The sequence below is a fragment of the Vigna angularis genome, chromosome 2 (assembly GCF_016808095.1).
Source record: "Vigna angularis cultivar LongXiaoDou No.4 chromosome 2, ASM1680809v1, whole genome shotgun sequence".
In the NCBI taxonomy this organism is placed as follows: Eukaryota; Viridiplantae; Streptophyta; class Magnoliopsida; order Fabales; family Fabaceae; genus Vigna; species Vigna angularis.
The window spans coordinates 28,693,908-28,717,250 of NC_068971.1; the positions used below are offsets into that span (position 1 = coordinate 28,693,908).

At 34.0% G+C, this 23,343-nt stretch overlaps 2 protein-coding genes and 1 long non-coding RNA gene across 3 annotated transcripts; 2 read left to right on the plus strand and 1 right to left on the minus strand.

Annotated features, from left to right (window-relative positions):
* The first annotated feature begins 1,205 nt into the window (after positions 1–1,205).
* On the plus strand, positions 1,206–1,772 carry LOC108328663 (putative lipid-binding protein At4g00165). Its single transcript, XM_017562557.2, has one exon. It carries the CDS (start codon positions 1,235–1,237, stop codon positions 1,622–1,624), a length of 390 nt encoding a protein of 129 aa, XP_017418046.1. The 5' UTR covers positions 1,206–1,234; the 3' UTR covers positions 1,625–1,772.
* A 4,570-nt stretch (positions 1,773–6,342) lies between these two features.
* LOC108327901 (cytochrome P450 83B1) lies at positions 6,343–8,233 on the minus strand. The gene is made up of 2 exons (XM_017561634.2): positions 7,291–8,233; positions 6,343–7,148 (listed from the first exon to the last, which is right to left on the minus strand). The coding sequence occupies exons 1-2, from the start codon at positions 8,176–8,178 to the stop codon at positions 6,543–6,545; spliced, it is 1,494 nt and encodes a 497-aa protein (XP_017417123.1). The 5' UTR covers positions 8,179–8,233; the 3' UTR covers positions 6,343–6,542.
* Positions 8,234–9,257: 1,024 nt separating this feature from the next.
* On the plus strand, positions 9,258–11,205 carry LOC128195441 (uncharacterized). Its single transcript, XR_008246979.1, has 2 exons — positions 9,258–9,723; positions 10,219–11,205. It is a non-coding gene; the product is annotated as an uncharacterized LOC128195441 (long non-coding RNA).
* The last annotated feature ends 12,138 nt before the right edge of the window (positions 11,206–23,343 follow it).

Here is a 23,343-nt window from a genome sequence, read left to right on the forward strand (position 1 = left end):
AAATGTCTTCTTCCTCTTACCTTATCTTCATATTTCCATTCAAGTGGTAGTACACACCACTAATCTTGGATTGGTGAGCCTTAATGTCCCTCTAAGTGGTGTGCCTTCACCCTTTACACCCCCCGTCCCTCTTTTATCTTTTATCTTTCATCTTTTATCCTCTCTTCTCTTTTTTATTTTTATCTTTACTTATATTCACATATTTTGTCTTCATTTGTATTCTTGTTTTAGTTTCCATTAATTGAACTTATTTTCTTCTCTTTGAGCCTTCAAAGTGAACCTTCACATTTAGATAAGCTTCTTTATCTTAATATCTAGTAAAGATCTTCTTTGTGCTTGTCAAATCAACATCACACAATATATTGCTAAATCTAAAATGAGTTTTTATCAATATCAAATAATAATATTATTTTCACATTTGTGTATATTTTTAGGCAAATATTTTACCATTTATTAAAATAAATTAATATTAAATGTTTTCTAAAATATGGAGAGTTTCAAAGTCTGTGTAGGATGCAATAAACGAAAATGATTTCCAAGACTTCTAGTAAACATATAGAAACGATTACTAAACATTTTTATATAAGAGGATATAATGAATGGTGTAATATAACTGAAACTTCGATGAAACATGTTTGTTATCGGATGATACAAAATTTATTGGTGCAATATTTTTTAAGATATTAGGACGTGAATGGAGTAATATATCGAATCTTTGAAAAGAAAAGATGTGTTATGCATTTGATTTAGATGATATAGAATTTATCGATGTAATTCCTAAGGCGAACAACTAGGCTTATTAGGAGGCTTGAATTGCGTTGAAAACTTTTCTGATAGTTGTCAAAATATTCTTATTGTCTTTTAATTAACATAAATGGATATAATCTACAAATAGAAGAGAAAAAATATATAATTTATATATTATGTTGCATTACCTTATTTATTTTAATCTATTTAATTATTTTTTATGGTATAATATCTAACTGGTAAATGATACAAGAGTTGGTAAATGATGTAAGAGTTGTCCTGTCTGTCTAGACTTTCTAAGAGTAAAATAGCCCAATTTTAACAACGTTAATTGATGTCAAAACCAACTAAAAGTGACAAAAACAAGGTAGATCACTATCCATTCACGGATCACTCTTGGCCACAAATTTAGCACAGCCTATCCTCTGCGAAATCCAACTATTTAGAAACAGCGATATTTCCACGATGGCAGTTTCGTTTGAAGAAAATGATTCCGAAGTACTCAAAGTTGGTTTGCACGTTTATACTGCTCAACTTGTTTTTCATCAGTTCTTTTGCATGGGATAATCTCCCTTGTCCTCCAAAATCCAATACCCCACCACCTTCAACTGCACCGCAGAAATGCCCCATCAACACGCTCGAGTTTGGTGTTTGTGGAAGTTGGTTAGGGTTGGTAAGAGAACAAATTGGAAGTAAACCAAGCGAGAAGTGTTGCACCGTGGTGAAAGGTGTCGCCGATCTTGAAGCGGCACTGTGCTTGTGCACTGCTATTAAAGCCAATGTGCTGGGACCTGTCAAGCTCAACGTTCCTGTTGCTCTTACTTTGCTCGTTAATGCTTGTGGGAAGAAGGTTCCATCTGGATTTGTCTGTGCTTAGAATAATTTACAAATAATGTGTCTGTCTTTTCTGTATCTGTTGCTTTCAGTTTAACTAAATTGCTGCTATTAGGCTTTCATTTGGGGATACTGAAGTCCATCACAATGCTGTATTTCATGCGTGTTATTATTAGTGTTTTTATCATCAATTTGATAGAACAGCCTACTTTGCCTTGTTGCTAAAAAAATGTGGGACCAAATTTAGAACATTTAAAATGTTAGAAAAGAAAGAATGGGTTTGTTACAGGTGAATTGGTTTTAAAATTATTTTTGAAAAGAATTTATTTCCATAACATAATTTCAATTTAAAAGTATGATGCAATTAACATAAGAATTAATTGATAAAAACACAAATAGCTTTTTTTATACCGGTTAGAAAGAACATTTTTATACTAATTTTGGAATTGATATAAAAGCAACGGATATAAAAAGTATTGATTTTTTTATACCAATTCCAGGTTTGGTTAAAGGTACAACTAGTATAGAAAGTGAAATGTTCAAACATAGCCAACTCTCTTTCTCCATTCCATTCATCTATACAATTTGTTTCCTAGTGATTGACTTGCTTTTGTTGTTCCCTTTTAGGAAAATTTCACAAGTCAAAATGGAATAATAGTAATTGTCAGATATATTATCTTTATTTTATTCTTTTCTTTTATCTTTAATTAGTTTGTTATTATTTTTTATTTGTATTTTGGGCTTAGCCCATATTTCTTGTCATCTGTCGCTTTTGACGACGACACTATCTACTGATGCCGGTAGCACCATTGTCTACAGTTGCCACTATAGAAGTTCTAGTTTCGACCGACGATCCCATGATTTTGATCTTCAGTCAGGCGACCACTATACCACCAACGACGCTTTCATTAGAGCTTTTACACATTCTCAATGCCTTTTGAAGTTGTGGATATGCTCCCTTTTTTGTCGTGTGTGGTGGCACGTCTCGTCTCCTCTTAGGAAATGATTTAGAGCGTTGAGGTTCGCTCTTTTTCCTCTTTCAAGTTCGTCGTACGTGGACGCACATCCCATCTCTCAGGAAGCTATTCAGAGCAACAACGTTGCTCTTTTTTTTCTCTTTCGGGGGCCTTAATAGGAGAATCTTTCATTTTTAAGGTTTCTCTCTCCTGTTCACCAATGGCTTATTCCGCTGTTGTCTCTTGTGGTCTCCCTTCTATCACCATTGCATTTGACCCGTCCATATATACTTTTTCTCCCGTGACAAATATGGTTTTTGTTAGTTTATTTGTAGTCGTGATGGCTCTTTAACAATGACATCTCTTTCCAACAATGCATTCCTCAACAACGATTTGTAGGAAGAGATTTACATGAAGCAACCTCACAAATTTGTTACTCATGGGGAGTCTTCTAGGTTAGTATTTCATCTTCTATATCATCTTCGTAAATCATTAACAATTTGGTGTCAGTCGACTGTAGAAGCAAATACTTTCAATAAGTTTTTATTAATTATATTAGTAACAAGCTTGGTACATACGATTAGTATGTTTGAGCTTGAAGGAGAATGTTAGATATATTATCTTTATCTTATCTTTATCTTTTATCTTTAGTTAGTTTGTTATTATTTCTTATTTGTATTTTTGGCTTAGTCCATATTTCTTCTATTATAAATAAAGTAATCTCATACATAGTTTTTCACTATATTCAACAGTAACAACAAATTGAAGAAAGGAGGTTAGGGCCCAGAGATCTAATGAATTGGAAAAAGAGAAATACTTGAATTGGGAATTGGAATAGTTGACAAATGCAATGTGGGGTTTAATTAATAGTGTGGTCGTGAAATGAAATGAAGTAAGCAATAAAAAAATAAAAGCACCAAGAGAAGGAAACATGTTTCCCTTTTCAAAGTATAACCTTCTTTTATACTTCCCTCCTCCTAGTTTCAGTAACACTTTCACTTCCAGGAAAAGGAGGTGAATCACTAAGGACTACTTAAGTACCAAGTTAACTTTAAGTTCTTTTGTATCCTATTTTTCAAAGGGACTTAGACTTGAAATACAAGAAAACACACACTAAGCTACCACAACTAAGAAAAACAATTAAAGCTAATATATGCGACCTAATGATGAAGTTAGAAGGAACTTTGGTTCCCTCACACTTACCAACTACAAAACGCAATATTACTCAAAGTTCAATGTTTTTGTTAGGACACATCCTAACAACCGAATATTACAAGTCCAAAAAGAAGAAAGCATAAAATTACAACTTAAAATGAAATATAGACAAATCATTCTTCTCATTAAGTGTTTACTCTCTTATCTTCTTGTAACTCCACCAAGACCTCAAGCTCCCACTAGATCTCCATCACCTAAGATCCTACCTTTAAGTGTTGGCTCACCACAAAGACAAACCTAACACTACAAAAGCCAAAATAGTCAAATGAGAAAGCAATAAAAAGATCTAAAATGAACAAAATGAATAACAGGAGACAATCAAGAAATTTAATGGTCAAGAAAGAAGTTTAGCACAACAAAATAAAATCCTAAAGAAAAACTCTAGATTTGATAAACAAAACCAAAAATTACTAAACTAGAATATGGTGCTTTTGTCTTTAACAAGTTTTGTGCAAATGGTGACCTATGACCACACTTTTAACACCAATTGCAAGTGACAAGGCTGTAAAACAATAGCCCCAAACCTAAATTACACAAGCCAAAATTCACATGAAATTGCTCACAAAAGTTGGTGGAAATGGTACATGCATATATGCATATGCTCTTTACTTTTGCTTTTTTCTTTTTGATTTTGTACTTTTTTTGTCTACTTTTTCTTTTATATTTTTTGTCTCGATTACTTTTCCAGCCCATAAAAAAAATACCATACACCACATATCAAGGTTCAAATCTACTTTTGAAAGTTCAAAGGTTCACAAAATGCCATATAAAATGAAAAACCTACTAGAATCAACATATAATATGAAACTAAAAAAATGACACAAAGAAAACCTAACCCTAAGAACTTGTTGATGATCTAACAACAAGTATGAACACATATACAAAATAAAAACACTCAAAGGCACGTATATAACGTAGTTTCCAAAAACACACTTGAACATATATTTTTGAGATTTTTCAAATCTCAACTAAGAGGTAATGACATAAAAGACTAGACAAGACTCCAAACAACTTGAATGGATTAAAACTCAAAATGAAAAAAACTAAAACATGAATAAAGACTCGATTAAAACAAAGATTATGATATCCAACATATTTAGGAGCATTTAACAACCGAAACAAATTTGATAACTACAAAATCACTTTATTTGATGGTCAAAACGGTGACTAAATATAAGAATTTATTATAGGTTTAAACCCTTTAGTTGTCCCTATCTATGTGGGTTTTTCCCAGTTTGATCCCCGACTTATTAAAATCCCCAATTGAGTCCTTAAAAGTGCTAGTTTGAGTAAATTGAGCCCCTACCGTTAAATTTAGTTAACGAGATTAAGTTTTTGTATAGGTGGGAGGTTGATGTGTAATCTTTTGAAACGTGGATGCTGACGTCAGAATAGTGTGCTTGTGAACCTAAACCGCAAAACAGAACTCAGAACTAAAAAAACATTCACTGTATAATAAAATATTAATCATCAGTTGGATACCATTTTTCTTCCTTGTGCAAATCCAAGGTGAAGATCCCAAAAAGATGTGGTAAATAGCTTGTTACTACTCAGTTCTTTAGCCAAATGACAAAGTTTAACATCTATATACACACTAAATGAAGTTGTTTGAATTCAAGATTTCACTAAGAAATACGTTGAACTTGAGTATGGCTATGCAACTACACATTTGTAAAATCTGAAAACAAACAAGATTCATCTTCATGCATAAGAAGACCATTTAAATCTGGAAGGAAAACAACAATTAATCTACAGGAAAACCCTAGAAGAACATATTTTTCCTCTAAATTAGCCCAAAAAATGAATCAGAGAAGCAATATAGCCACTCTAAATTAATTACTCTGACAAAATGAAAGAGGCTTATCCATGACAAAATGAAGAAAGCGACGCAGCTCCATCGTAAGCGACGAATGAAACGCCAGCCCACCTAAACCGCAAAACAGAGTCGCGGCTTTACGCATCTCGCTGTCGTCGAACCAGATCGAGGGAAGAGGAAGAAGGACGAAGACCAAAGACCGCCGCTGGAGGAATAAACTAGAAGCTTCGTCCTTCGCTGGCGACGAACCAGGTCGAAGAAGTCAAACCAGAAACCCGCGACTTTGCTCATCTTCCAAATTTAATCCCAAATTTAATCCCAATACTTTAAATCCCAAATTCCTCTCAGATTTTTAATCCCAAATTTAATCCCAAATTCAGTTTTATTGAACCCTAAATCCCTTTCTAGAAATTCATATTTTTTCTCAACTTGAAAAAGTTTTCTCGGTGCCAACCACAACTTCGAGCACGAGTGGCTTGTAATCAGCAGAGTTGTAGTTTTTGGCATTATGATATAAGCGGGAGTTACTGTGAGCAGCACTCGTGGTTCTTTGGAGAAGATGAAGAATTGGGCACGAAGAATTGCCAAATTCCACGTTTTAACTCTCACCATGCCACGTGTTGAAGAATTGACACATCATTCTCCTATTTGTGCAAAAACTTAACCCCATTAACTAAATTTAACGGCAAGAACTCAATTGACTCATTAACACTTTTAAGAACTCAATTGAAGATTTTAATAAATCGAAGATCAAACTTAAAAAAACTCATATAATTAAGGACAACTAAAGGGTTTAAATCTTTATTATACTTTTTAGAGTCATCGATTTAGAACCGTAAGTTTGGCACTGAACAATCCAATCGCTATTTATACGAACTAATTTCACCAACAAGTGATTGGATTCTTTATTTTCCTTCTAAAATCTCATGACACACATTTTGCAGTGGGAATCAGAACCTTGTTAGTTGTTACATTCAAATACGTTTTTTGGCAAAAGCGAAAAGATGATTCTTCTTGTGTCGGGCAAGGCCTGGCAGACCCTCAGTGTCTATGTCTTGAGGTTTCATCCCTTCGGGCAACTCCCAGTGGAATGAATTAAGAAGATTTGCAGTTATGAGCTCCACTGATGCAATTCCCAGCGATATGCCAGGGCAAATTCTACGCCCTGCACCGAACGGAATAAACTCAAAATCATGTCCCTTAAAATCTATCTCACTGTTCAAAAACCTCTCTGGCCAATATTCTTCTGGGTCTTTCCAAGCTTCAGGGTCCCTCTGAATGGCCCACCCGTTCACATACACTATTGTCTTCGCTTCTATTTCATACCCATCTATGCTGAAACTTCTAATGGCTTCTCTTGGTACCAGTGGTGTTGGTGCATAAAACCTAAGTGTCTCTTTTATTACTGCCTGCAGATATTCAAGCTTTTCAACATCCTCTTCCTCTATGAACTCCTTCTTGCCACACGCATTTCGAATTTCTTCTTGGGCTTTCGCCATTGCTCTTGGGTTCTTCATCAATCCGGTCATTACCCACACGGATGTGGCTGCAGTTGTGTCAGTCCCTGCCACAAGTATGTCCTGTGACAGTCAAGTAGCATTTCTAAGGTTATGTTGTGATTTATAATCCACTTAGTGCATGGATTTGGGTGTCATTGAGCATAGTTAAAGACCAAGTAATTCATATTTAGCAGTAACAAAATACAAAAGCGTGAACACATACCAAGATGATAGCTTTGATTTGATCTTGGGTGAGGTCTATTGACAAGCGACCCTGCTTCTTAAGCTCAAGCAGCACATCGACAATATCCTCGTCTTCATTTTGTTTGACCCTGTTCGGATCTAGGTGGTCGTCAATGACTTCTTGGAAGAAAACATCCAAGGCCTTGAAAGTGTTTTCCAGACGGCCAAACAAGCCAGTGAGTTTATCGATCCACCCCAAGAACGGAATGTAATCCGAGACAAAGAAAGAAAGGAACATAGCCTGTGAGTCGTTTAGAAGCCCATGGAACCTGCTTCTCTCAGCTCCTTCTTCATCGTACTTTTTCCCAAATGCAACCCTACAAATGATGCCGCTTGAGACCGACATCATGAGCTCACTCAAGTTGGTTACTTTGGAAGAACGAACATGCCCAGATAAAATTTCCATCATCTGTTTGACTTCAGATTTTCTCACACTGGAAAAGGTGGAGATCCGTTTGGAGCTGAAGAAATGGACCACACAGATTTTTCTAATTTCTCTCCAGTAGTCGTTGAAGGGAGAGAAAATCATCTCTTGGCCGTTGTATGAGAGTTTTAGAGGGCCAAGAGAGGGAGGCCTGGTGCAGACATCAATGTCATGGTCTTTGAGGATTTCCTTGGCTAGTTTTGGAGAGGAAACAACAATGGCTTGCTTGAAGCCTAATTGGAGGGAGAAAAGGGGACCATAGACCTTTGAGAGCTGCTCCAGCTGGATATTCAATTTTGAACTATCAATTTGGTGAAGATTGCCAATGAGGGGAAGACCTCTTGGACCCGGTGACCTTGATGGCTTCCGTTTGCCTCTCTGCTTCTTCAACAGGATCACTGCCATAACCGAAAGACAAAAGATAATCAACAAAAGTCGCACCATTTTCAATGAGGCAGAGTTACTTCCAAAATGTCCTGATTTATGGGTGGTGGTGATATTTCAACGAGGGGACATTAAATAGTATATTTTTCATAGCTAGAGATAATTTTATGAAAGATAACTTATTTTACTATTTTAATATGTCGTACTATTTAAGCGTTGAGACTAATAATTTAGATATTTTTTCTTGTGTAATTGTTTGAATGTTTTTATTAGAGAAATCATGATGGGTTTATGAACTCTACGAATAGAAAATATTTTAAAAATAATAATAGATTTTAACGACATTATTTTAATTGATTTAAAATTCAAACAATTCTTATTTCATCATTCAAGATATTAATATATAATTTTAGTTTTTTTAACTTAAATATATTATTATATAAGTAAAATTAGTTTTAAAATTGATGTTGTTACTATCAGGATCATCATAATATTGACTTTGAAGGAGACCCAAAAATTCTAGTGCATTGTTTCTGGACAGCTATTTCAGGGTGGCACCGATATCATAATTCAAAGACAAATCTCCTTTGTATACAAATAAATATCATTATCTTCTTTAGAACCAGTCTTTTATTAACAACTGCATTTAGCACTACAAATAATTCCGAAATTATATTATTTAAAGGCAATAAATAATTAATCTTTTTATTATAAATAACATCAAACATAGTTTTATAATTATATTATTTAGAATACATGAAATAACGTACAAATAGTTATAACTTAGTAGTAAATTGATTATAACTTTTTAATATTTATTAAATTTAAGATTTTCTTTATTAATACCTTATTTAAAACTAAATACTACGTATTTTTCTTTTTATAAAAATATCGCAATATATTTTTCAACATTTTTATTCATAATTTATTTTTATTTTTTGTAATTGTAGTGGAATGAAAAGTGTTAAACAAAATGACGAACTAAAAAAAGGTGATTTTTTTTAACAAGTGAAATTCAACTTTAACATTTTTGTAATAAAAGAAAATATTATTGTAACATACTTTTGGAGACATGTCATAATAAATGAACATCATGACAAAACTAAAATTATGTTCAATATGACAGGTCTAAAGAGACATGTAAACTTGTTATCACCATTACATAATTGTCAGAGTTATTTCTCTTATCTTCATTTCACATTCGTGGCCTCCATTTCTTCCTCTTTTCACGTTTTCTTCATTTTCAATCATTTTTGTTTATCATAATTTTTTTTCTTTTCACTTCAAGTTTTCCCGTCCTTGGCCTTCGTTCCATCGACGAAGAGTAAGCGAGGGAAAGCACGAGCTTTTGAGAGAAAAATAAGGAATTAGAATCCCTTTCTTCTTTAATTTTTTTTTTGTTTTTCCCAAATTAAACCCTATAACCGAGAGTGAAAGGAGTTGAGAGGCACGCCCAAACCTTCCTTCACGAGTGAAAACCACACCTAAACCTTCGTTCACGAGCGAAAATAGTGTGTGAATCGAGAGAGATCGTGTGACGAGGTGAGAAGGGAGAAGGAGCTTGGTAGGAAGCCATCTTAAGTAGGAAAGGAAGGATCGACTAAGGTATGGGAAGCTAACCTGTTTGTGTGTCATTGGATTTTTTCCTTAATAAAATACGTTGCAACCCATCATGCTGCCATGCTATGTTCGGTATATGTGTTTAGACTGGCTTTGTCCAGTTTTCACATGCCATGAAGGTTTAGTTCAAATCTTAGGAACTTGATCTTACTTTGCCCGAGTGCACAACTGAATGGATGTCAAATAAAAAATTTATGGACTACACTAGTTTTGGTGTTACACGAAAATTTTAATTTTCTTATTTCTTGATTGAGCCATACCTGTTGGTGTATATGGTTTATAAAATCATTCTCCTCTTTGAAAACTCTTTTCAATTGAGTCAAGGGTGTTGGTTATAAATTTTAAATCTTAGACCATACTTTTAGGAAAAAAAATTTAGAAACCATGTAGAACTATTGAACAAAACCAGACATGTGTTATGCTATTATCCTTGTTACTACTACCACACATTCAGGTGGTCTTACCTTGTTACTCCATCAGGCACACCCACCATCGACTGCTTGGAATCTCCACTAAACCTTGACTCCCATCACCCATCATCAACCATCATCCATATTCACACATCGCCATAGCCATCTTGACACTTACGGCTACTACCAACACCCTTCCACCGTCTTCATCTCAATCAAATATTCATTCTCATCCTTCTTATCATACATCTCTCCTATTTCCCCTGCATTCAAACAAAAACAGAGAAGCCCAAATCAACATCCTGTTCGACTTCACCCATCAACCACCAAAAATCCCAAGGGCCACTCCCATGCAAAGACAGAAAACACAATACAGAGGAGGCATTCCCAGTCACGGCATTGTGGTGTGGCGGTGTCGCGGCAGCATTGGCGAAGAGCCACGATTCGCGGTAGTGAACCTGGGAAAAGATGAACCCCATTTGAAGGGGGAAGGTGAAAAGGTAGCATCGGTAGCGGCCTCCAAGGCTGACGGCGGCGAAGCAGAGACGGTCACCGGCATCAACGACGCGGTATCGGCGGTGGCTCCGACCGGTGGGAGGGGAGAGTCGGCGAAACCATGGCCTGGTGTTTGTTTGTCCACGAGAAAATGGGGGTTCCTGTTTTGTGTTGAAGAAGAGGAGATGAATTTGGGGTAAGGGCAGCTTTCTTGGCTTCTTTTGTTTGAAGTAGAGACCCTGTTGTGAAGAAGAAGGAAGAAACCTGGTTTCTGATCTGAGAGAAAAAATGGGCCTTGGACTTGGACCGTACCCCTACAAATTCATATTCATTGCTGCACCTCTATCCTCGTGGCCTCGGACTGTACACACATTCCTGGTTTTTAATCTTTGCGTCCCTACTCTTACTGAGCTTTTCTTGTTTTGTTGTTGTCTGAATTTTATTTTATGCATTTGTGTTTTTCATCTTTTTGTTGATTATGAGTTTTTTTTTACTGCATGTGACCTCTTGTAAGATAACTCCCACCCCTTTGCCTTGTGTTTTATTTTATTAGGCTTGTTTGTCTGCTGTATTCCACTTCACACACTCATTTTTCTAATGAAAATATCTAATAAAAATCATAAAAAAATAAAAGATAAAAAGAAAAAGATAAAATTATAAAATTAAAAAATGGTTTTAGGACATTTGATACATCTTCGTTTGCAAATAAATAAATAAAATTTTTATTTGTTAGTTTTTTATTATATAGATTACAAAATAACAAAAAAAAATAGCCTTACTGTTTGTTAATTATTTAGTACCTTTTTAATAACTATAGTATAATTTTAATTTGTTTCAATTTTAGGACTCTTTAAACTTACTTACGCAAATAGTACTTTTACTTTATATTTTATAATTTCATTTTAAATACTTATGTAAATAATATTGTAATTTTTATAAATAGTTATGTAAATAATATCATTGTTTCATTTCAAATACTTAGTAAATATTATTCTTATTTTATATTAAATCCTTACGTATCTATTATTACTATTTTTATTATCTATTTTAAATATTTTTGTAAATACTATTTTCATATTATAAAAATTACAAAAAAATGAAAGATAAAAAGTAAAAATTATAAAGCAAAAAATAATTAAATATCGTTCTAATGATATGAGTACTCGTGTGATCGTTCGCATTGTTCTAGTGCTTAATACCTTTCCTTCTCCTTTTAAGAGTAATTAAAAATATCTAAATATCACTCTAAAGGTATGAGTACTCGTGTGACCGTCCGCGTCGTCCTAGTACTCATTACCTTCTTTTTCTCAAAAATATTAAAAAAAGTATAAAATCTTTAAAAACTAAAAACGTCCACATTTTCAAACAACAACAAACAATCTTTCAGCCAGAACTACGTGATCCTTGATTCTCCATCAAGAGTGGAGATACGTAGGAGCAAGGCTTGCCCTTGTCAGGTTTACTTCCCAAAAATCCAAAATTATCCATAAGCATTTCCAAACAAATTTTCTAAACAATTTCTCAAACAAGCTTTTCAGTTTCCAAAAAGAACTATGTAACCCTGATTTCTCATTTTGAATGAGAATACGTAGGAGCAAGGTCTGTTTCTTTAGGGTTTTATTTTTGGGATAGTTAAACATTTTGAAAATTGCATCACATTCGCGTATCTAATTAAAAGTACTGTCTTCGGGCAGGCGTAGTAGGGTGCTAATACCTTCCCTACGCGTAACCGACTCCCGAACCTAGAATCCGGTTTTCGCAGACCAAGTCTTTTTCTGTGGTTTTTTCATAGTTTTTCAGAATAAACTATGGTGGCGTTTCCAAATCTCTTTAATAGCTAGTGTTTATTCTTCAGCTCATATAGGTATTGTTGGTTTGTAATTGTTCAATGGAAAATTATGTTACGAATGAGAAGCATTGATGCTTTGAAGTGATTTTGATGATGATACACTTGAAGACTTGAAGAACTTATATTGTAAATGTTAAAAACATTCATTGTAGAAATCATTTGTATAGGAACTATTTTACAATTGGAAGCATTTAGAAAGTTTCCTAAGTTAGTGATTTATTACGTCAATAATCGATTAACACAAGGCATAATTGATTATCACAAGCAAAATTACAAAAGGATTTATCGCGGAAATAACCGATTATCAAAGGGGATAATCGATTATCACTGCAAGTTTTGATATTGTCTAGGGTTTGACAACAATCAATTATCACTAAGAATAATCGAATATCACGTTTTCTAAAAACCCATAATGACCTGAAATAAACGAGTATCACTTATCCCGGAGAAACAATAGCAGATGTGAAAAAGCGCTTCACTCGTATCGTCAACCATCTCACAAGATGGGGTAAGACTTTGATACTAATGAATTGAATGTTAAAATCTTAAAGTCTTTGGACAAGTCTTGGTAGCCCAAGGTGATCGCTATCTCAGGGTCACAAAACTTATCCTCAATGTGCATGGAAATTCTATTTGGAAAGCTCCGTGAGCATGAGCTTGAGCTCCATAGATTGACTGTTGAAGAAGACCAAGTCAAGAAGAAGACCTTGGCATTTAAAACCGAAGTCTCAAGAGGAAAAAGCTCAAGAACGAAAGATGATTCTGATGATGAGCACATGAGTCTCATGATCAAAAGATTTGCCAAGTTTATGAGAGCAAAGGGTAAGGACAAGTTCAGAAAGGAGAAGAAGGATAACCAAGGGTCCTCTTCTAGCTTCAAGTGTTACGGGTGTGGAGAAAGAGGGCATGTCAAGGCGATTAAAACAAGTTGGTTACTAATCAGATTGCAATGCTCCCAATCACTGATCATAAATAAATCATTCATTCCTCTCAACCTCAACCCAACTCGAATCAATCAACTAAGTGGAGACTAAAACGAGTTTTCATGACAGCGAATTAAGCAAACGCACACAACAGATTTAATCACTTCTACGCATCACAAATTAGACCACTAAGCAGGAACTCATAAGCAACGCACACAACAAATTAAATAAAATGTAGATTAACAAGAACATAATCACAATTAAGCTCCAATTATATCATAGGAATATTTTAATCTTCCTAGCTACCAACCTAAGGGATTTAAGCTTCCATTACAAAAAATTTCAATACAACAAAACGTTCAACCATAAAACGAAATTCAATGCATAAACCAACTTCAATGCAGAAACGAAATTGGAATGGTGAAACAAAAAACGAAGCAATACTGGAAACACAAATTCAGCACAACAAAACGAAAGCGAATGCAATGCAAGACAGGAAACGAAAATGAATACGAAATGAGCTTCAAACTTAAAAATGAAAACGAAATGAGCAAACAAATTTAGGCAGCAAAAATGATTAAGTGAAGGAAAGCAAACAATCTAAGCAGTCCAAGACAATAAAACGAAATTAACATTAAACTTCAAATTAATTCTGAAACAGAGATGAACAAGGAGGAAAGAAATGAAAATTCTAAACAATGGAGAGCTCTCCTCTTTGTCCAAGAAGCCGAAAACGAAAATAACATAGAATAGGAGAGTGCGAAGGGTGGTTGCTGCATGGGCACCAAAACCAAGGTCAGCCCCCTTTTTGGGCCTTTTCTAATTCACTAAAATTTGGGCCAATGTGTAGTCTGCCCAAAATACACTAAAAACGAAATAAAAAATGAAAAAGAAATATAATGCTGATGTGGATGAATGAAAATGATGTGACAACCCTCTTAAAATCTCAATTATAAATCCAAAGTTTCCCTTGAAAATAAGAATGGAAATAATTAAGCTCAAGTAATTCAAATTAATTAAAATAAGAATTACTGGTCAAATTAAGCCCAAATAGCAAAACTGAGGAAATATTGGACAATTAAGCACAACTTATTAATTAAACTTGGTGCGAAAAGCTAAGTGAATATGATAAAATAATGATTCATCAAAGGGACTCTACCAACTTGTGTACTAAGGATGTCTGAACTTGTTTGGATACAAGTTAGAAGTGTTGTTGTGAATTTATCTACTAGAAATATATAGCTTTTCCTTGTAAAGAAGCTCTTCTAACAACAAACTCTCTCATATATCAATGTTACATACCTGAGAAGCGTGCATTTCTTTTCTCCCCCTTTTTGCTCCTCTCCACTATTCTTCTCCCTTAGCATCAAACCCTTCGTTGGGATAACCCAACAACCATACATACATTCGTATTGAAAACCCAACACAAATATTACATGAACAATATGCCCACACATACATAAATCCTTGCCCAACAAGTGCAACATACTACCATACTCATAATAATATAAACATATATCAACAAAGATTATTAATCAAAATAACCAAGATCACATATAACTTACAATAATTATCAAACAAAGGTAAACTTCCTCATACCTTTGCCAATCCTAGGGCTTTTTCTACACTGTAAAACACCACTAATCTCTAAGGTTTCTACAATTCTTCCTTTTCTCTCACAAAACCGTGTTCTCTCTCTCTCTCCCTCTCTTTCTCTCCCTCTTCCTCTCTCCCTCTCTCCCTCTCCCCTTCTCTCCCTCTCCCTCTCCCTCTCCCTCTCTCTGTCTCTCCCTCTCCCTCTCCCTCTCTCTCCCTCTCTCTCTCCCTCCCTCTCTCTCTCTCTCTCTCTCTCCCTCTCCCTCTCCCTCTCCCTCTCTCTCTCTCTCTCTCCCTCTCCCTCTCCCTCTCCCTCTCCCTCTCTCTCTCTCTCTTTCGTTCTAGATAGGTTAGAATGTGCAACCTTAGTTTCTCTTTCTCCTTTTTATCTTTTCTTATTCTATTTTTATCTTTTTAATTAAAATAATATCAACAACCATTAAATCTTTTAATTTTAGATTTATTTTCCTTTCCTTTACTTTTCATACCTCCATAACTTAATTTTTCCACTAATTAATGAGGATAAAATGACCTTTTTGCCCTTGGGTCCAATGTACGAATTAAAACCCAAAAGTTTACTTTAACTCTCTTTCTTTCTAGAATTTGGCTCACACCTATTGAATCCTAAATCACCCTGCTACCCTCAATCTAACACATCATATTAGTAACAACACACCACACAAATAATCTAAATAACAACATATGAATCATGTGCTTCACTTAATCAATAATAACAATAATAATAAACATAATAATTATAATTCTAGAAAACATCTAATAATCCAACACTAATTAACAAACAATAAGGTTCAAGTCTCATAACCACATTATTCCCTAATTACCACCTTTTAATAGTGTCTTACATTACTATAATGGTTATAGTAGGTAGTTAGCATAGACGCTAATGATTGGATAGACCAAGGGTTTATTTTAGAGATGTTAGTGATGACTTCAAGGATCAGGGATCAAGAATCGAGGATTGAGGATCAAGGATCGACGATGGATGATCGAGGCTCGGGGAGAGAGTAATTGGATATGATTGATTTGTTATGTTTAGAGGATTAGGAATCTTATTTGTCATAACCGAGATTGCGACGACCTGTTTTAAAAAGTAAAACGATTTTGAAAATCAGATTTTGGAGTCGCCACCATAGTTTATTCAAGAAAACTACAAAAAAACCATAAAATAAGACATAGTCTAGGAAACAAGATTTTGAGTCTGGGAGTCAGTTACGTGTAGCGAAGGTATTAGCACCCTACAACGCCTATTCAAAAGCAGTACCTTTAATTAAATATACAAAGTTCATCTATTTTTAAAAATGGTTATTTTTCCCCGAAAATAATAATGCAAGATGACACAATGGAAACATAAATATTTTTTATTTTTAGCAAGCCCGAAAATGATTGACTTTCCTCCTACGTATTCTCATTCAATATGAGAAATTAGGGATACATAGTTCTTTTGAAAATATGTTTGGAAAATTGTTCGGAAAATTTGTTTGGAAATTATTAGGAATAATTTTGGATTTTTAGGAAGTGAACCTGACAAGGAGTATCCTTGCTCATACGTATCTCCACTCATGGTGGGGAATCAACAATCACATAGTTCTAGCAAAGATTGTTTGCTTAAAAGTTGATGTTTTTAGTTTTTGAGGATTTTATATTTTTTTGGTATTTTTGATATGATTGAGAAAAAAAAGATAACAAGTACTAGGATGATGTGGACGATCGCATGAATACTGATATCATTATTTAATTATTTAGAAGGATTGAGGATATTAAGTATTAGGGTGATGAGAGTATTCAATATTAGGCTGATGTAGATGGTCGCACGAGTGCTCATACCATTATTTAATTATTTAGATTGAGGCTATTAGGTACTAGACTAATGCAGATGATCACATAAGTACTACCATTATTTATTTAGATGAACTAGAGGGTATTAAGTACTAGGTTGATGCAGACCATGGCACGGGTACTTATATCCTTTTTAAAATATTAAAAAAACATTTTTATTTTATTTTATAACTTTCATTTTTTTATTTTATTTTTATGAAACGATATTTACATAAGCATAAAATAATAACAGATTAAAAGCTTTACTTTAAAAATATATATATTAAACATTAAGTTTTAAAAATTATTTTTTGTAATTTTATAATTTTATTTTATAATTTTATATTTTTTTTAATTTGTATTTTATAATTTTATTATTTTATAAGATGTAAACACGAATACACAACGTCATGAGTGTTTAAAACATGCCCTAAAGAAAAATATATTCACCAACATGATAAAAATAAAATAAAATAAAAGTCCAATAGTAATATAGAGTGAGTATAGGAAAACCAGTGGTATACGAAGCAATACTTGATCCAGGCCCATGAGGGTAGGGGTGCAGAGAACAGGTCCCCAGTACAAAAAAAGGACTTGGGCTGGCCCAAACCCACTTTCTTCTCAAATCAGAAAGGGTTTTATTTTTTCATCAAAGGATCAGAGAGCTTAGAGTCTCTTCTTCACTTCCTTCCATGGCAACCCCGACCTCCACCAAACCAGTCCAGCCGTGGCTCTTTCCGGCCGGCCAGAATCATCACCGGCGACTCCTTCTTCGCTGGAAGTTCCACCAGACACCGTCGTTCCAACTTCTTTCTTTGCCCACGCGAGCCACCACCGGAGCAGGAACGTGCGACCGCTGCTGCTTCTCCTTCAAATTTCCAGATCAGAGTGCAACAGAGGAACGTTGCTTCGCCTCTCCAAGTTTTGCTGGAACTTTCTTTAATTTGATGTAAATCTGAGAGAGGATCCCTTTCATTTTCTTCTTTAAAGTTTAGTTTCTGATTTGTATTATTGTTGTTTGGAAGTGATTAATTGTGGCTGTTATAGTGGACAATTGTAGAAAATTATTGGCGGGATGTGTTGTTTCATGTTTGCGTGAGAAAAAAATTAATGAAAGAAAGAAAATGAATTTTGTTTATGGGAGTTGAAGATGAAGGTATTGTGTTCTGGAATTTGGGATTTCTTTTGTAAATTTGGTGAAAGAAGATAAAGTTATGATGATGGATGATTGTTGTGTAGAGGTTTGAGAGTTTTAGTTGAAAAGAAGAATGGTAATGGGATGAAGATTGGAAGATGAAATTGGAATCATGGAGAATTTGAGGAAAGGTGGTTTTGGAGGAATCATTGAATGGACAAAAAGGAAAACACCTTTTTTGAGGATTTTGGGTATGGTGGTGTCTACTGAACCTTGAGACCTTGATGGGGAAAAGAGAACACCCAGTGATGGTGCCCCCGCAAGGGATCAGGCCCCCTCTCTCCTCATTCTTAAAACAAAATAAAACAATTAAAAAATCAGTATCAGATTCATATATGTATAGATGACCTAATCAACACTTTCTCACTCTAAAAACTTAGAAAATCAGTATCAGATTTATATATTAAATCATAACCTTGCAAATAAAAGTCAAAATCATCAAATGAGATGATCAAGCCGTGAATGTGACTTGAGCGAACCCTAATGAGTGAATAAAAATGAACAATTTGTTGTACTTTGTGAGTGTAGAGAATGAGAAATGTTGTTGAGAGTGAGAATTGAGTGTTTTGGAAGTTTTGGAGAATGGAGGATTAGAACTCCTGGGAGTTTATAGAAAGTGTTAGGAGTGAATGGGGTGAGAGAGGTATGAGTGGGTAATAGATAACACCCATTCTTTTTCTATTTTCATCAATATTTCATGGAGTGCTAACACTACCACAAAACTGGTCATAGATAACATCTAACAAATAGCGTTTTTTTAAATAAGCGTTATCTATTAGTATGCAAAACAATAGATAACGCTTATTAGAAAAAACGTTATCTATAGGTAATTAATATTATTTTTTAATTCATAATTTGAAATAGGCCAATAGATAATGTTTTTTTAAAATGCTATTTATTTGGACACAACAGATAGCGCTACGTTGGATAAATGTTATCTAATTGACATTTAAAACAAAGTTTAAAAGAGGTTTTTAGTTCCCCATTCGTCTTCGTGCTTCTTTTACGTTAAAACAATGTATTTCGAAGATGATCGTTCAACTTTATGCTTCGTTTCGTTCGCTCAACTTCGTGCTTCATTATGTTTTGTTTCGCTCGTTCAGACTGTTTAGACTTTAATTTTCCTGAAAACATTCTTCGTCTTGAATTATACAACATAACAAATTGGTTAGGCCTAAACTCTCTCTTCAGTATCTTCTTGTCATGATATGCCTTGACTTTGGACTTGTAAATTGATATGGAACAACATGTCTAGATAGAAATAAGCCTAAGAACTAAACAAGAACAATTAAGAATTGAAATTAAAAGACTAAAAATGTAAGAAAGAAAGGAGAGGAAACTTATCAATTGGAAGACATGCCACTTGAAAGGATCCAAGATAAATGCCAAGGAAGATTGCCACTTGTTCTTCACAAGATAAGACCCAAAATTAGACTAAAAGACAAAATTCTATCTCAAAGAAGTAATGCAATTGAATGTAAAACAATCTTTATATTCAAATTTGAAGGTGTGGGTACAAAGGAGACCTTAGGTTGCTTATATAGCATTGAAAGTTGAAGTAGGTGGAGAAAACTAAAGGATATGGGACTTGAAGGCCTTTAAATCTAGTCAGCAGCTCTCAAGGCTGTTTTAAGTCCGACATCTCTTAATACTACAACTTCTTAAGGGTATATAAGCTACCTAACTAATCTAAAGATCAAAACTAAATCTATGCATGAGATAACTTGCATTACAAACAACTATAAGGAGAATAGACTTATTTATTCTTCTTTCTTTTAAGTCCAAACTATGTGAAATCGCACATTCCTTACACCTTAAAGAAAAGAGGAGAAAAGGATTCATCTTCAAAAAACTTTAGTGCAAAGGGATATTTGTTGTGATCCTTGGGGTGTAGATAAAGTCTTGGTATTGACCAAGGTATGAGGAAGTTTAGCATTGTTTGTTGTATGCTATGCATCCTTGATTTACTTGCATGAAAATCCTTGTTTGATATATGTTATATGATTTTGATTATGATTATTTGTTGTTATTGTTGGGCAACGGTTTGTTTGTGCATGAGAATAGGTTTTTGGTAATATTTGTGATGGGTTTTCCCTATGAATGTATTATGTATGTTTTGTTGGGTTATCCCAACAAAGTGTTTGATGCTAAGAGACAACAAAGTTATGATGTTTGGGGGTTTCCATGATAATATATGTTGAAAGGGTGTGGTAATAATCATATGTAGTATATTTGGGTTTTATTGGAGTATAACATGTCAATGATTGGATTTGGATGATTCAAGGGATGTTTTATATGTTTTTTAGTATGTTTACATGGGTATATGATGCTTCAATGCATGTATGATGTGTTAAGTATGTTTCCACGCGATCTAGGGTTGATGTATTATGTTTGAATGCATGAATCGTGTCCAGAATGTGTTTCGATTCGACAATAATCGACTATCATTTGTTATAATCGATTATATATGTGTCGATGTTGAGTATGGTTGAGGGAATAATCGATTATTTGAGATGATAATCGATTATCCCTTCTTACATGATGTTTCTAGGTAAATTTGACTAAGATAATCAATTATCTTAAGTGATAATCGATTATCACAGTGCATTTTTGTGAAAAATGGTGAATATGATTAAGAATGGACGTAGACCAAGCGTGAGGAGCTGTGGAACATGATGATAATAAAAGAGTAAGGTTAGTTGTTATGTTTAGGGTCAGGTTTGACTAGTGGTTGAGAGTGGAGCATGAGTGAGTATTGGGATGTACATGAGTATATGATTGATGAGCATGAGACTGGAGGATAAATCTACTTGTTGTACCTTGTAAATCCTGGTTGTATCTGTGGATAAGTACTTCCCTCTTCCTTGTGTGCATTGGAAGGGTTGTTCGGGTATTGAGGATTCCTTGTATGTGGTGAATGTGTCTTCTTTGTCCTTGTGTGGTAGGGTTACATGTTCCTTAGCTGGATTGCAGGACTACTCGAGTGTATCTATAAGGGAAATCTACATATTAGGCTGTAGGAGCGGTTATAATCGGTGAGGTAGGGTACATGAGTGAGACTGACTCTTTCAACTATGATGTTTATGGTACGGTGATGCTAATGGTTTTGTCATGATTAGGATAGTCATGATGGTGATGTATCTATGAAGATGATCACGGTACTTGAGATGCTTCAGGTTATATTATGTTGATAGTGGTGTTACTATAATGTTATAGTAAGTAGTTAGCATGGGTGTTAATGACTAGATAGACCAAGAGTCTATGTGTGAGATGTTAGTGATGACATCAAGGGTTATAAATCAATGATTGATGATCGAAATTCAAGAATCGGGGATCAATGATCGAGTAATTCAATATGATTGAGTTGTTTATGTTGGTTGTTATTACTACTATGTATGAGGTGTTTGATTATGGTTGATATAATCAGAAGGTATATATCTTGTTGTGTGTTTTATTATGGTTGGTATAATAAAAAAATATGTATCTTGTTGTGTGTTTGATTATGATTGATATAATCAATATGTATGTATCTTGTTGTTATCATTGTTTTATCCGTAGCTTACCACATACATGTTTGTGTTTGAGTGAAATTATCGGTGATGATAGTATAATGTGTTATGTGTAAGTAGATAATGTTACAAATATTCCATAGGCATTATTGACTCAAGAAAGATGATGGGAATAACCTTGGAATTCATTTACAACTATTTTTTTAATATAATTAGAGTATTCGTTTTGTTATTTTATTACTCGAAATAATATAATTGGATAATTTTTGTTAAGTATGTTTTCACGCTAGGTTAATTTTAAATTTTACCTAATAACTGGTGACATCTCAGAAATCATATTCCCTAAGTTTTACACAGAAAACTCCTAATATAAGAAACACATGAAAGGGACTTATGGGTCATTTTGGGGTACAAAAGATTGTAAGAAAAGAAAGACCTTATATCTCAAGTCAAGAGAGGGAGAGGGTGTGAATTGGATTAACCCTTTTAAAAAGTCTTTTTGAAATCTTTGAGTTATTGGCTTCTTGAAATCATTAAACAAAGAATTATGAATCAAAGAAGATATAGCAACACAAGACATAAACACCCTCAATCTCTTACAAATACCAAGAGCAATCCGAGCTCTTAAACCTGGTTGTACTCACACAGGTATAGAATACAGATTGTTTGAAGAATGTGATCTTTAACACACTCTTCAAAGTGTTGATTTAATTAGAACTAATCTAGTCCAATTGTCTTTAATGAATCCTTGTTGTTTGATCACAAAGAAAGCCTTGATTCCTCAAAGAACGTGTCTTTGAGAACACTTGTACACAAACTCAGAAGATTTGTAAGTATTTGAAAATGTTAACGTTTTGGAAACAGGTATCAAATCACATATATATAGGATTTTTATATCTTGTCGGAGTATAATCGATTATGTTATTTATATAATCTATTATGCTTTCCTTTCTTTTTTAACAGATTATCCTATGTGTGTAATCAATTTTTTAAACACTTAAGCCTATTATTGCTTCATTTAACATTCTTAACATATTAGACTATTTATATAATGGATTAGACTATCCTTTTTGTTTCAATCGATTATCAAAATTATGTACTCAATTATATTAACACTTAACCATATTAGTCATCCATTTTCCATCCTTAATAGATTATCTCATTTATATAATAGATCATGACTTTCTCTCTTTTTTAATTGGTTATGTACCCTTTATAATCGATTATAAGAGAATAGTTTTCCCTTGTTAGCTTTCTAAGTGATCTGGCTAAATCTAACATATTATATAGCTTATTTAATCAATTATTTATACCAGAATTGAGATTTTTAATCTATTTAAGACATGATTCACTCAACATTAATGGATTCATTCATCTACCACACACATGTTAAATATATAAACAATTGTTATGTAATTTTGTTATGCAAGAAACCATTATTAATCTTTTAACCATCAACAAAGACCCCTAGTTTACTTAAGCAAAAATTCTTTTGGCCACATATGAGGAAATATGTTCAAAGACATTGTCATAGATGCATCTCATGGTTACAATCTAAGTCTAAGACAATGCCTCGTGAACTTTATACTTCGTGTCAGTTGCTTCAACCCCTTGGGAAGATATTAGTTCAAACTTTGTTCTTGGTCTCCAAAAAAACCAAAGGATTGTGATTCCATTTTTGTGGTAGTTGATCATTTTAGTAAAAAACCACATTTATACCGTATCACAAAGTGGATGATGCAAGCAACATTGCTAGGCTCTTGTTTAGAGGTGAGACTTCATGGTATATCTT